This window comes from Eptatretus burgeri, chromosome 3 (genome assembly GCF_056783735.1).
Source record: "Eptatretus burgeri isolate ZD-2024b chromosome 3, Ebu_testis_v1, whole genome shotgun sequence".
Taxonomy (NCBI): Eukaryota; Metazoa; Chordata; class Myxini; order Myxiniformes; family Myxinidae; genus Eptatretus; species Eptatretus burgeri.
This window is the reverse complement of record NC_140963.1, coordinates 40748563-40764068: the sequence shown is the minus strand read 5'-3', so window position 1 is coordinate 40764068 and position 15506 is coordinate 40748563. Positions and strand designations below refer to the sequence as shown.

Below are 15506 nucleotides of genomic sequence, written 5' to 3'. Positions count from 1 at the left end.
TAAGACAGGATAATCACGTGTTTGTTATCATCTGAGCTCCAGTGTTTGAACATTAGTGTTGCAGCACTCTCTGAGATTCAGGGACCGGATAGTGGTGAGATCATGGCTGGTGGTCACACCTATTACTGGTCTGATTACTGATGGTTACCATGTCCAAGGAGTTGCTGTAGCTGGGTCCAATAAAAGCTGACTCCCATGATAATTGATGTAACACCGGTCAACGTGGATATTATGAGACTGAGGATTCATCACTCCTTGGTTGTTGTTTCCCTGGTCTCTGTATATGCTCCGACTGAAGTTGGTGATCTCACCGTGAAGGACGCATTTTATGCTGCGCTCGATTCTGTGGTTGATCAGTGCCCCAGGTGAGACACTCTTCTCGTCTTGGGGAATTTCAATGCATCAACTGGCACTGATGGGGATGATTATGAGACATGTGTTGGTCCTCTGAAGTCTGGAACTGTGAACAAGTTCCTTGATTTTGCAAGAAGTTGTGGACTTTGGGTGGCTGGTTCATGGTTTCAGCGCCCACAGGCTCATCGCTGGACTTGGTATTCCAATGCTGGTGATGTGGTAAAGGAGATTGAGCATGTGCCCATTGATGGTCATTGGAGGATGATTCGGAATTGCAGGGTCTACCGGAGTGCTCAGTTCCTCAATATGGACCGCAGGCTTGATGTAGCAATGCTGAAGTTGCAGCTTAAATCCAGGAGAATGATATCATCCCAATCTGGAATGGATGTTGACTAGCTCAACAATGAGAGGGTAGTTGAGTTTGCAAACAGGCTGAGTGGGCATTTGGGGGGAGGGGTCTGGGTGCTCTGGGGAATCCTGAAGAGTTGTGGAGTGCCTTCAAGGCTACCATCCTTGATGTTGCTGGTGGAAGTCTTGGAACTCACTTCAGGCGAAGAATGACTTTGTCTCTCAAGAACGACTTTGTCTCTCATCTCTCACTCTGATGTCTGAATTATTCTCTGGTAATGAGAGTGCTGTGAGGTGTGTTGGTTCCATCTCTGACTTATTATCCCAACCCCGGAGGGAGGGAGCGGGATATTGTAATCGTCCGGTTTGTTTGTTTGTTTTGTCTGTCTGTCTGTTAGCAACTTTACGGCGAAACGGCTTTAACAAACACTATCAAATTTAATCCACAGGTGGGCAATGAACCTTGGATGACCCCATTAACTTGTGGGTCCAATTGGATCAAAGTCAAGGTCACGAAAAGATCATAATCGTTTTTCGCTAATTTCGTCAAAAATGATCTGATTTACTTCAAACTAAGCTTATAGTGAACCTTATTCTATTTGTCACTTGTAATCCTACACATTCCTATTTGTGAAGATCGGTAGGGTCCGAAGTTTTGGGAGTCATGGCCATCGGTCAAAATTGCATATTTTCCATTACACATCAAACTAGAGCGCATACCTTCGCCAACGCTACATTTTGCCCCCCCCCCCAGAAACCGTTGATTGTGAGGGTATTTAATCCCATACCACATCTGCCATCTCATATGTGTTATGATGGCTTAAAAACATTAAATTTCCTGCTGTTTGACACTGATTCACGTACATTGTACAATTTCTGTATGAACTCCCTGACCTTTTTGGGTGTCGGCGTCAAGTCAATCTGATGACAACTGGTCACATTATAAGAAATCAAACATTGCACATCACAGGATAGGGAATTGAATTCTAAACATTTTGAATCTACTTACATGGAAATTGTTTAAGAATTGACCGCATTATGATAATAAAGGTCGTTGACCCCCCCTGAACTTTGACCCAAACCGCTCACAAAGGTAATGACGTCATTGTGTCATATCATATATCACAAGATTGGGCATTGAATTCACAACATTTTGGCATTGGTTGCATGCAAATTGGATAAAAATCGACCGCACTATGGCAAAATGACAATTTTGACCTTTTCATGATCTCGACCTTGACCTTTGTACTCTTAATTTTGTAAGTGGTATTAGAGTGTGGGGAACAGAACAGTCAACATTTTGGTGTTGGTTTCATGCAAATCGGATAATAATTGACCGTGTTATGACTAAAACCGCACATTTTGCAATATCGTGACCCCCCCTGACCTTTGACTCCCAACCGCTAATAAGGGTTATTACGTCGTTGTGTCATGTCACATATCACAAGAGGGGGCATTGAATTCTGAACATTTTGGCATTAGTTGCATGCAAATTGTATACAAATTGACCGCGCTATGGTAAAAAGACGATTTTGACATTTTCATGACCTTGACCTTGACCTTTGACCCGATCGCTCCCAAAATCTAATCAAATGGTCCTCTGATAATAACCAATCTTCCCACCAAATTTGCTGCGATTCAGTTCAATACTTTTGGAGTTATGCGAATAACAAACAAACAAATAAACACATATTCGCAAATAAATAAATAAATACACAGCGATCAAAACATAACCTTCGCAACAAAGTTTGCGAAGGTAACAAGTGGTGCCAGGCACAACAAATCCCGCCCATTTAAGGCATAAAGTTATTTTGGGGATCAAATTTAAATTTGACACATCCTTAACCTGAATGTTGATTATAAGGAATATTTTAGTCTTAGTTTGAAGTCAATTAAACCATTTTTGACTAAGTTATGACCGTAAAATGATTTTGACCTTTCAATGCCACGTAAGGTCAAAGGTCATGGTGTCGAATGAAACCCAATAAAGGACTTGATATATGTCTTCCATAGTAAACACGCATATTCCTCACCTTTTTTGAGTTATAATGGAAAATTTGTAATTTTGACCGATGACCATGACCCCCAAAACTTCGGACCCTACCGATCTTCACAAATATGCATTTTTCACTATAGGAATGAGTAGGATTATAAGTGACAAATAGAATAAGGTTCACTATAAGCTTAGTTTGAAGTAAATCGGATCACTTTTGACGAAGTTATGAGCAAAAAAACTATTTTGATCTTTTCGTGACCTTGACCTTTGATCCAATTCTACCCAAAAGTTAATGGGGTCGTCCAAGGTTCATTGCCCACCTGCGGATTAAATTTGATAATGTTCGCTAAAGTCGTTTTGCCATAAAGTTGCTAACAGACAGACAGACAAATAAACAAGCAGTCATAGACTGGTACTTACGAAATTGTCAACTTGACCTCTGACCTTGTCTCATAAAAGCTGTCTCTGGAGAAGGTAGCGACGCAAACCAGAAGTTTCTACAATGATTCTGTACCAAACCATCATAAATCGAATGTTTGACCTCACTGTGACCTTGACCTTTGACCGATTTTGACCAAAATCTGATCAGCGCTAGCCATCACCCTCCTGAATCACATGGTGTAATTTAACATTAGTAGCTTCTTCCGTTCGCGAGTTATAATTTTTTTTGGATGTTTGACCTCACTGTGACCTTGACCTTTGACAGATTTTGACCAAAATCTAATCAGCGCTAGCCATCACCCTCCTGAATCACGTGGTCTAATTTGACATTGGTAGCTTCTTCCGTTCTCGAGTTATCGTGCCTACAAACAAACACACAAACACACAAACAAACACACAAACAAACAAACAAACAAACAAACACACAAACAGAGGACGGAAGTCATCAATATACTTACGAAATCTTTAGATTTCTTAAGTAACAAACAAGCAGTCATAGACTGGTACTTATGAAATCGTCAACTTGACCTCTGACCTTGTCTAATAAAATCTCTCTCTGGAGAAGGTAGCGACACAAACCAGAAGTTTCTACAATGATTCTGTACCAAACCATCAAAAATCGAATATTTGACCTCACTGTGACCTTGACCTTTGACCGATTTTGACCAAAATCTAATCAGCGCTGGCCATCACCCTCCTGAATCACGTGGTGTAATGTGACATTGGTAGCTTCTTCCGTTCTCGAGTTATCGTGCCTACAAACAAATGCACACACACACACACACACACACACACACACACACACACACACACACACACACACACACACACACACACACACACACACACACACACACACACACACACACACACACACACACACACGACGGAAGTCATCAATATACTTACGAAATCTTTAGATTTCGTAAGTAACAAACCAGACGATGACAATATCCCGCTCCCTCCCTCTGGGGGGCCGGATAAAAAGGTTAGGAATATGCGTGTTTACTATGGAAGACGTATATCAAGTCCTTTATTGGCTTTCATTTGACACCATGACCTTTGACTTTACGTGGCCATGAAAGGTCAAAATCATTTTTCGCTCATAACTTCGGCAAAAATGGTTTAATTGACTTCAAACTCAGACTAAAATATTCCTTATTCTATTCATTATAATCAACATTCAGGTTAAGAATATATCAAATTTAAATTTGATCCCCAAAATAACTTTATGCCTTAAATGGGCAGGATTTGTTGTGCCTGGCACCACTTGTTTACAGTTGTTACTGGAGTTCGCCAGGGGTGTGTTCTGGCCCCCACACTTTTCAGCACTTGTATGGACTGGATTCTGAGGAGGATGTCAGAGAGATCAAGCTGCGGTTCATTGTTTAGGAGTGTCGAGATCTCTGATATTGATTTTGCAGACGATGCAGTCATCTTTGCAGAAACTGGATTTCCTTATGGGGGCCCTTGAGGCCCTGAATGAGGAGTCGGAGCTTCTGGAATTTCGGGTGTCCTGAGTCAAAATGAAGATCCAGGCTTTCAATGACATTTTGGATGCTGCTTTCTTGTATCGACTTGTTTGTGGTGAGGATGTTGAGGTCACGGAGAGATTCAATTACCTTGGCAGTGATATTAATGTCTCTGCTGGCTGTGAGCCAGAGATCAATATACGACTGGGTCGGGCCTGGGGGGTCGTGGATTCACTGGTCCATGGGTTGTGGCCCTGTCGTACCAATACAGGAGGATGAAAGTCCAAGTCTTCAGGTCCTTATTGCTTGCAATCTTGCTTTAAGGATGTGAGACTTGAACTCTGACCAGTAATCTGAGATAGAGACCTAACTCTTTCGGTTCCAGGTATCTTCGGAGAATCCTTGGCTATCGCTGGTCAGACTTTGTGTTCAACGAGCGGTTGCTGAGAGAGACTCAAATAAGATTTGTTACCTGCACAGTCATTGAGCATCAGCTGTGGCTGTATGGACATGTGGCTCACTTTCCTGATGCTGATCCTGCTCACCTGATTCTCTCAGCATGGGAGCCTCATCAGTGGTGGAGGCCAATGGGCCAACCATGTGCCTCGTGATTGCTGCAGGTTGATTGGGATCTCAAGTATATGGGGATGGGGCGGGCATCTGCCCGGGGGATAGCCAGATGGAGGCCCTGGAGTCCTGGTGGAAAGTGGATGCAGCGACTCACTGCTGCCGTGCATGCTCCCATACCTGACCTGACCAGTTATTCTATGCAGAATCATTTTGATGGAACATTTTGAATTGTAATTGACGCTCCACCACACAACTGCCTTACCTTTCTCTCACCTCACACTGCCCTACCTTCCCCCACCCTCCTCACTCTCCCTCCCTTATACCCCCTCCCCCCTCTCTCTCTCTCTCTCTCAACCCCACCCCTCTCTCTACCCCACCCTACCTCTCTCTCTCTCTCTCTCTCTCTCTCTCTCTCTCTCTCTCTCTCTCTCTCTCTCTCTCTCTGCCCCTCTTTGTCTCTCCTTTACTATTCCCCCCAGCGAAGTTACGTGTGGTATTTGCTAATACATACATACATACATTATACTGCACATAAAGTTCCTTTCTCCCTTGCAGACAGTGGTGATCTTTACGTCTGTGGACAGAATTCTCGCGGCCAGCTTGGCCTTGGACACTTGGAAGATGTGGCAAACTTCACTCGCTGCCCTGCACTCCTTGGGTGCTCTGTTTCTAAAGTTGCCTGTGGTTGGGAGTTTATGCTCATACTCACAGGTGTGGACTTCACACAATCCATCGTCGTAATCATACTTCACACCCATAGTGATTACAAGGTGGCTGTTGTTTTGCCTGTGATCTTTCATATAATGGTGTATCTTCGAAGTTGAGTCTATTTTGCGTTTCATCAGTGATTATGTTCCCTGCATGTTCCCTGCATTAACACACAGTTTACAAACTCAATTTGATGTCATAAATGGTTTGGAAAGATGATGTAATTCCATCTTTTATGATGGACCCAAATATGACAATGTTTCACTCACCTCCCTCTCTTACCCCCACCCCTCCCCCTTTGCTCAATGTAAGCCTCATTAATCCTTCTCTCAATTTTGATATGCTGCTAAACTTACCTTTTCACCATACTCCTCCAATATTCCCACAACCTCTCTTCTATCTCTTATTGTCTTTTTTAGCCCCCATTGGACTTTGTCTGAAACGGGGGCTTATGTATTTGGTCTCGCTTTTCGTGTGTGTGTGTGTGTGTGTGTGTGTGTGTGTGTGTGTGTGTGTGTGTGTGTGTGTGTGTGTGTGTGTGTGTGTGTGTGTGTGTGTGTGTGTGTGTGTGTGTGTGTGTGTCCGCAACCATATCTCGGAGATGTGTGGACTGATTTTATTCGTACTTGGCATATAGACAACATGATGGTATACATATGCATATCATTTTGTTTCGCGACGTGATCAAAGATGGTGGACTGGCAGCCATTTTAGTTGTAAAAAGACCCCGGTGTCAAACACGTTCTCAACCATTTCTCGAACATGCGTTTACTGATCTTGTTCAAACTTGGCAAACAGATAAAGAATGATTGCTTACATAAGCACGTCTTTTTTTTAGGGATCAGATCCACGATGGCCGACCGGTGGCCATTCTGTTACTTAAATGTGTCCCCAACCATTTCTCAGACAAATATCGTCCGATTTTGTTCAAACTCGACACAAGCACAGTACATAATGGCATACACGAGCACCTCACTTCATTTTCAAATCTGATCAAAGATGGCTGACTGGCAGACTGGTGGCCATTTTGGTTGTGAAAAAACAACAACCTGGTAATGAACACGTCCTCAACCATTTCTCAGACATCCATTTACCGGTCTTGTTCAAACTTGGCACATTAATAAGGAATGATGGCTTGCATATGCTTGTCATTTCTTTTTCGAGATCCTATCCCAGATGGCCAACTGGCAGCCATTTTAGTTGGGGGAAAAAAATCCTGATGTTGAACATGTCCTCAACCATTTCTCAGACATGTATTTAACCGATGTGTTTCGAACTTGGCACACAAATAACGAATGATAGCTTGCATATGCAAGTCATTCATTTTCGATATCAGGTCCAAGATGGCTTAATGGCAGCCATTTTAGTTGGGGGAAAAAATCCTGATGTTGAACACGTCCTCAACCATTTCTCAGACATCCATTTACCGACGTGATTCAAATTTGGCAGACGGAGAAAGAATGATGACTTGCATATGCATGTCAATTTTCTTCATGATCAGATCCAAGATGGCCAAATGGCGGCCATTTTGTTGCAAAAACCCCGATGTTGAACACGTCCTCAATTATTTATCGCACTTGAATTTACTGATGTTTATTCAAACTTGGCACACGCATAAAGAATGATGGCTTACATATGCACGTCATTTCTTTTCGAGATCAGATCCAAGATGGCCGACTGGTAGCCATTTCGTTACTTAAATGTGTCCCCAACTATTTCTCAGACATGCATGGTCTGACTTTGTTCAACCTTGGCACAAGCACAGTACGCACAATGGCATACACGTGCCCTCTCACTTCGTTTTGCGATCTGATCATAGAAGGCTGACTTGTAGACTGGCGGCCATTTTAGTTCCACATAAATATGGGCTCGCCCTTTTACTCCGGACAGCATAATTACTAAAACAACAGGGGCTATGACAATTTATGTTTATTTTACTTGTTTCTCTTCCTTTTTGTCAATTCTATTTCTTCAATTTTTCTCTCGCTGTTACCTCATTGTGCATATATAGTAAATGGATAGCCTCTTCTTGAAAGATTGCTACTGGGTGATAAACATTGCAGAAATCTTTCTGATGTAAGACACGGTGCAATAGTCTTGTTTTCTGATTTATGCTGTCTATACATTTATTTAATTTGCCTGTTTGATTTATAACATACACGCAAACTGGACAAAAAAAAGATTTGTTCTCATACAAATTATTCCTTATCCCCTCATAACAATGGCACTGTTTGCCAAATAATGCTGTGTACTAACCCATTGTTGTTCTTTGTTCTTCCTGACCTCTTAGTTGGTGGCCAGCTTTTTTCCTGTGGCTCCGACTCGCACGGACAGCTTGGTCGAGGCATGGGTTCAAAAAGTTCTTCGGCTCATATGCCTTCTCCTGTTAAGGTTTGGAGAAATTTTTGCACCATTTGGTGGATGGACAATTCAGGCGTAGGGAAGTGGAAATCATTTTCTTTTGTTTTCCATGTCAGATGCAAATGATTCCCTCTGTGCATTTGGGGAAAATATAATTTTAACACCAAGTATGACGTTTTGCATATGACAAAGTTTACTTTATACAGAAACATTTTATACTCTCATAGCTTAATTGTGCTCAGCATTGACATACTCCTTATAATATGGGTAATTGATAAACCTCTGAAGGAGTTGCTCACGATGGTTCACAACGCAGCTTTTTACTTTTCAATATAAATGTTTTTCTTGTCCATATGTTTTATATAAGTAGTAGGACTTTGGGGCTTCTGGTGCACCTCAAAAATTTACATGTAAGTGAATGGGGAAAAAGGGAAAAACTATGAGGTCCAATCATCAAAAGCCCCCAATGCCTTCTTATTTACCTCCTCTGTATATAAATGATGTTTATAACTTCTTATTGTATTCATTCTTCGAAACGCTTTGAAAACTTGGTTTATTAATTAATTTGGATACTTGTTTCCAAGATGTTGCAAGTCTTATGTTTTGTTTATTCCTAACATTTTTCAGTCTTTCCAAATACATTATTCATGAATTTATAAATGTTCTTCTCAAAATCATTTGAAGCAAGTGTTATCTTTTCTGTGTTGAAATTAACCAAACTGCCCAAGAAACGAGTTTGACAGAAATCTACCCTTGCCTGAGACATAAATGCTGGTTAGGAGATGGAAAATTTAATGGAAATGTTCGGAGATGGAAAAAGGTTAGGAGATGGAAAATGCTCATTCCTTCCTTTGAGAGACACGTCCAAAAAAACCCATTGTTTTCTCATTGCCGTGATATCATCAACTTGGCTTATTTATTGCCGAACCAAAATTTAATGCTTCATTCAGAGGATGTCAGGTGAGTATTCCGACCTTACAGATGAATCTTTTTCACAAGAGGAAAGGTGAGTTACGTTTAAACCGATTCATCATTTGTGTTTTATACAGAACCAAATTACTATACCATTTATAATTATTGGGGTTTTTTTTTCTGACAGGCTATCCCCAATAACATAGTTGATAACTGATGTTGAAAATGAGGCCAATGAATGTCATGAAGAATGGCAGAATATGAATGAAATCCTTACAGAACTTCAAACAGTCCGAGGGGAATTACATCATGAAATGATGAAGTGTTCAGAAGATTTTTCACACCCTTTAACTTTGGATGAGAAGTCAAATGAAAGGTGAGATAAATGAGAAACTTATACACAACCTTTTACAAGCATGAGGGACAACTTGATGTTAATTTTTTCCCTGCTTGTTTTTTATTTCCAGCATTAAAAATGAACCAAACAACTAGATGATTGGTTATGAAGCGAATGATTCTCACAACCTTGAATGGGACTATTTTGAAATTCCATAGAGTGCTGACTAATTCCCAACCTGTTCCAGTTTAAACCTCCGTCTGGATGAACCCGACACAAAACTCAATCTTCTGGAGGTAAACGATTTATTTATTATTTTATTAATATCATTATATAATCATTTTTATATACCCTCATGGTTCTTCCCTCTGTTTTAAACAGAATATGGTGTCCGAGTTTCAAAATCGCAAGCCATCCGAAGCAGACTGCTGGGAAATAACATTTTGTTTTACAATTGAATATTCATTTCCATCCAAAGAAAAATGTTTAATGTTTTCAATGTTGTTTAATGACGAATCTGCTTTGCTTACAATTATTTAATTCTTAATGACTTTTTAAAAAATTTAAAATTTTAATTTTAAAAAGTTCATTCATCCATCATTTATTATAACCTTTTTTAAAATGTGATTTTCACTGAAATATTCTTATGACATTACCAATCTTAAACTTTGGATTTCTCAGATTAATCTTTTTTTCATATTTTAATTTTGTAAATGTTTCTGATGGCTTGGATTTTATTAAGGTATGAATCGTATTGTTGTACTTCTCTTCAATATCCTGAATAAAAGATAACCATTATTGAGAACCAAGTTGAGTGAATTTGTAATATAGTCTCTCATTCAAAGTGCGATTAAAACAATCAATAACAAGCGCTTTTCCTTCATTAATGATGCTGCATAATGTAATACCGTTATCTTTAAGAAAATTCATAAATGTTTTGTTGTAGAACTCTGTGCCCTCATCAGTCCATGATTTTTTTTTAGGTTTTCCCTTGCTTTTATTAAATATATGTTGGAATGCTAACATAAGAGGTTTACCTCTTTTGTTTTTCAAAGGAATGACCAAAGCATATCGACTCCTCAAATCAATAACGGTTCAATAATACTTATCCCCCTTATCATTATTGAGTTCAATCAAGTCAACGGACCAGATACACTACCGGTCAAAAGTTTTAGAACACCCCCATTTTTCAGTTTTTACTGAAATTTAAGCAGTTCAAGTCGAGTGAATAACCTGAAATGGTACAAAGTTAAGCGGTAAACTGCCAGAGGTTAAAAAAAGTTTAGGTTCCCAAAAACTGAAAAATAATGTAAATTTCAGACTTGTTAAAAAAGGCCCTTTTCAGGGAACAAGAAATGGGTTAGCAACTGCAGCTGTTCTGCAGCAATGGAAGTAAATTAAGCCTTGAAAGTTGATGGCAACAATTCAGACAGGTGTCCCAACTTTTGTTGATTAGTTACAAACCCTCTGTCTGTATAAAAGCAGTGTTTGAACAGACTGTGTTGCTGCACCCTCTGAAGCATTATTTGGACAATATCGCACTGCAGGAAGTAGTATATTGCTATCATAATGGTGAGAAAAAGTCAATTAACAAAGGAAGACAGACAGACCATCATGACCCTTAAAAGTGAAGGTCTTTTCTTTGGAGAAATTGCAAAGAAGCCAAGGTGTCAGTGAGTACAGTTTCTGACACCATCAAAAGGCACTTGGGAACTGGAGGAAACTCTGACAGGAAGAGGTCTGGCAGACCCAAAGCCACAACACAATCAGAAGACAAGTTTCTGAGAGTCAATAGCTTGTGTGATAGGCAGCTCACAGGACAACAGCTTCAAGCACAGCTTAGCACTGGTCGAAGTAAGGAAGTCTCAGTTTCAACTGTGAAGAGAAGAATTTGAGCTGCAGGTTTGACAGGTCGAGTGGCAGTAAGAAAGCCATTGCTAAGATGACAAAATAAGAAAAAGAGGCTTGCCTGGGCCATGAAGCACCACCAGTGGACTAGTTAAAACTGGAAGAAGGTCTTCTGGACTGATGACTCAAAATTTGAAATCTTGGGTTCATCATACAGGGTTTTTGTATGCCGTCGAGTAGGCGAAAGGATGATTCCTCAGTGTGTGACACCAACTGTCAAACATGGAGGAGGAAGCGTGATGATCTGGGGCTCTTTTGCTGGATCCAGAGTCAGCGACTTGCACAGAATGACGAACACCCTGAACCAAAAAGGCTACCACAGAATTTTGCAGCGCCATGCCATACCCTCTGGTCTACACCTAGTTGGTCATGGGTTCATCCTCCAGCAAGATAACGACCCAAAACATACCTCCAGGCTATGTCAGAACTACCTTAGAAGAAAAAAACAAGCCGGTAGGCTTCCAATCATGGAATGGCTTGCACAGTCTTCAGACATAAACCCCATTGAGCCGATTTGGGATGAACTGGACAGAAGGGTGAAAGCAAAGCAACCTACAAGTGCAACACATTTGTGGGAACTTCTGCAACAGTGTTGGGAAGAACTTTCCGAACAATATTTGATTTCCATTGTGGAAAGAATGCCACAAGTATGTTCGGCTGTTATATCTGCAAAAGGTGGCTACTTTGATGAGTCAAAATTTTAGATTAAATTTTGTTCAACAAAACGATTCCATGATTTATTTTTTATCTGCAAATGTTTATTCGTTCTATGCTTTAATTTCAGAGTACATTGGAACATTAAACTGCTTAAATTTCAGTAAAAAGTGGAAAAATGTGGGTGTTCTAAAACTTTTGACCGGTGGTGTATAATCAACTTCTTCGCTTTGGAATAAACCTTCCTTCTTTTAAACTTTATGATTATTGGTTGATGTAATTGATCAGCTCATTGCTCTTCAATCTTAATGATAACATTAGAACCTACAAGTTTTTTGAATTTCCAATCCCAAGTTTCAATTTAGCACTGATCATCTTCTTCACGATAAACCGATCAACTTTTTCTCTCAATGTTGGATTTCGTATCAAAGACAAATTATACAACATTTCTCAATCCGTTTCATGTTTTTCTTCCATCGTTGTGCTATTTTCATAATCAATATCATGCTTCATCCACACTTCATCAACTCTGTTTTTAGGTTTAGCCCAAGGTTTAGGATTATTAGCCTCATCTAATCTTTTGTCCAAGTTTGTGCCCGGACCACAGAAAGAATATCCTGTTAGATGTAATTCCCCTGGTATTCCAGTTGTTGTAAATTTACTTCCTGATAAAAACTTTTGCATATCTCCCCCATGTTTTTGTTTGGAGATGAATTTATTCTTTTTAGAGCCACACACAAAACATATTCCCTTTTTGTATAACCCTCTAATTTTTGCTTTTAACATACGAGATATTTTTTTACATTTGAGACAATAACTCATTTATTTATGAGAAAAATTCCTCGAGTGTGAAAGCCTTTTTAGTTTCCAACACGTGCATTTGAATCTTAATTTTTAATATATAAAGAATCCTTAGAAATGTCTGCACTCTCTCCTCCATTTATTGAAGAAAAAAAATGTACAACTTTAATCAAAATCAATTACACCAACATCGTCAATAATATAATTTTTTCTTTTTTTCGTAGCTATGATGAATAGGCATTTGATAATCTGAGTGAGAAAAGTGAAGAAAAAAAAAACTTTATCATTAAGAAATCGTTGTGGCCTATTCCAAGTGAAAGCATGGTTGAGCAGGCCAAAAAACATGGTGGCTTCAGACCAGCACCAGGAAACGCCTTAAGATCCCAGACAGCAAGGTGGCCGAGGATTGCCTGGTGAAGGATATAATTAAATAAGGCCATTAATTATATCTTCAAAAGGGATGTTTTAATCAACCCAAACACCCAATTTTCGTTCTTGCACTTCCTTGTAGTTTTCTTCATATGCATACAAAGTTTCAGGCTGCTCGGTTTTATGGATCTGGAGTTATGGAGACACACACACACACACACACACACACACACACACACACACATAGTGTGTGTGTGTGTGTGTGTGTGTGTGTGTGTGTGTGTGTGTGTGTGTGTCTCAGGTCAGGTCAGGTATGGGAGCATGTGCCAGAACAGCACGTCGCTGCGTCCACTTTCCGCCGGTACTCCTGGGGCCTCCGTCTGGCCATCCCCCAGGCAGATGCCAGGCTCATCCCCATCTCCTTGAGATGATGGTCAACCTGTTGCAACCATGAGGCACGTGGTCGACCCACTGGCCTCCTCCACTCATGAGACTCCCTCGCTGAGAGAATCTGGTGAGCAGGATCAGAGTCAGGAAAACGAGCCACATGTCCATACAGCCGCAACTGACGCTCACGGACTATGCAGGTAACAAATCTCATCCGAATCTCTCTCAGCAACCGCTCGTTGGACACAAAATCTGACCAGTGATAGCCAAGGATTCTCCGAAGAGACCTGGTACCAAAGGAATTAAGTCTCCGTCTCAGATCCTTGGTCAGAGTCCAAGTCTCGCACCCATAGAGCAAGACTGGAAGTACCAAGGACCTGAAGACTCGGACTTTCGTCCTCCCGCACAGGTACCGGCAGCGCCACACCCCATGATCCAGTGAATCCATGACTCCCCAGGCCCGACCCAGACGTCTATTGACCTCTGACTCGCAGCCAGCAGAGACATGAATATCACTGCCAAGGTAAGTGAATCTCTCCACGACCTCAACATCCGCACCACAAACAGACACAGACAGGACAGCAGCATCCAAGATGTCACCGAAAGCCTGGATCTTAGTTTTGACCCAAGAAACCCGTAATCCCAACGGCTCCGACTCCTCATTCAGCACCTCGAGGGCCCCCAAGAGGATGTCTAAAGTCTCCGCAAAGATGACTGCATCATCTGCAAAGTCAAGGTCCGAGATCTTGACATTCCCAAATGACGCACCGCAACTTGATCTCTCCGACATCCTCCCGAGAATCCAGTCCATACAAGTGCTGAAAAGTGTGGGGGCAAGTACACATCCATGACGAACTCCAGTAACAACTGGAAATAAGTCAGAGATGGTACCACCACACTTCACAGCACTCTCAGTACCAGAGTAGAGTTCAGACATCAGATCGATCAGTTTTGGTGGCACCCCACGAAGACCAAGAATCCTCCAGAGGACATCCCGATTCACTGAATCGAACGCTTTACAGAGATCAACATAGGCTGCAAGCAGCCCCTGCCGAAACTCTCGTCTGCGTTTGGTGAGGACACGAAGTGCAAGGATACGGTCAATCGTTGACCTCTTTGGTGTAAAGCCTGACTGCTCTGGACGCTGGTGCTCAAGCAGATGGTGGCGAACCCTATCGAGAATTATCCGAGCAAAGACCTTGCCCGGCACTGAGAGCAGCGTCACCCCTCGGTAGTTGTTGCAGTCTTGGCGATCACCCTTCCCTTTCCAGAGAGGGACAACAAGGCCCCTCTTCCAGTCAGTTGGGATGATGCCTGTGTTCCAGGCAGAGCACAAAACTGCATGCAACGACACGAGTGCAGCATTTCCACCAGCCTTGAGAAGTTCGGCATGGATGCCACAGATCCCTGGAGCTTTTCCCCGTTTCAACTGGTTCACCGCAGCCCGTGTTTCCACAAGCGTAGGTGGACCACAGTTGATTCGAGGGTCAGCAACAGGGATTGTAACACCCTTGACGTCCAACTCGACAGTTGGGGGATCAGCCTGGTACAACCGCTCAAAGTAACCGGCCCAGCGGGCCTTCACTTCAGACTCCTCTGTCAAGGGCCTACCACTCTCTGCTCGAACTGTAGTGCTCCGAGGGATGGGCTTGGTTGAACGTAAGGGGCGAATTCCCCTGTAAGCGGGACGAGAATCACCTGTCCACAGGTGATACTCTACCCCCTCACAGATTCCTCGCACATAGGCCTCCTTGTCCACCCTCAGTGCACGTACAGTTTTACGCCTCAGCTCCCTGAACAGCTCAGCTCTGCCATTCAGCCTGGCTCTGCGACTCTGGTCAATGTTATCCAGTGTCCCTTGAGAGACAAAATTCTTCTTTGCCCTGCG

The 15506-nt window shown here is 41.7% G+C and overlaps 1 protein-coding gene across 5 annotated transcripts in view; it reads left to right on the top strand.

Annotated features, from left to right (window-relative positions):
- Window positions 1-15506, top strand: part of LOC147029751 (secretion-regulating guanine nucleotide exchange factor-like) — a 230893-nt gene that overhangs the window by 31562 nt on the left and 183825 nt on the right. For all 5 annotated transcript variants that reach the window (XM_085873052.1, XM_085873055.1, XM_085873056.1 and 2 more), the window contains exons 3-4: window positions 5737-5892; window positions 8180-8280. In XM_085873052.1, the coding sequence (XP_085729178.1) occupies window positions 5737-5892; window positions 8180-8280 (257 nt within the window). The remainder of the gene's footprint in view (window positions 1-5736; window positions 5893-8179; window positions 8281-15506) is intronic.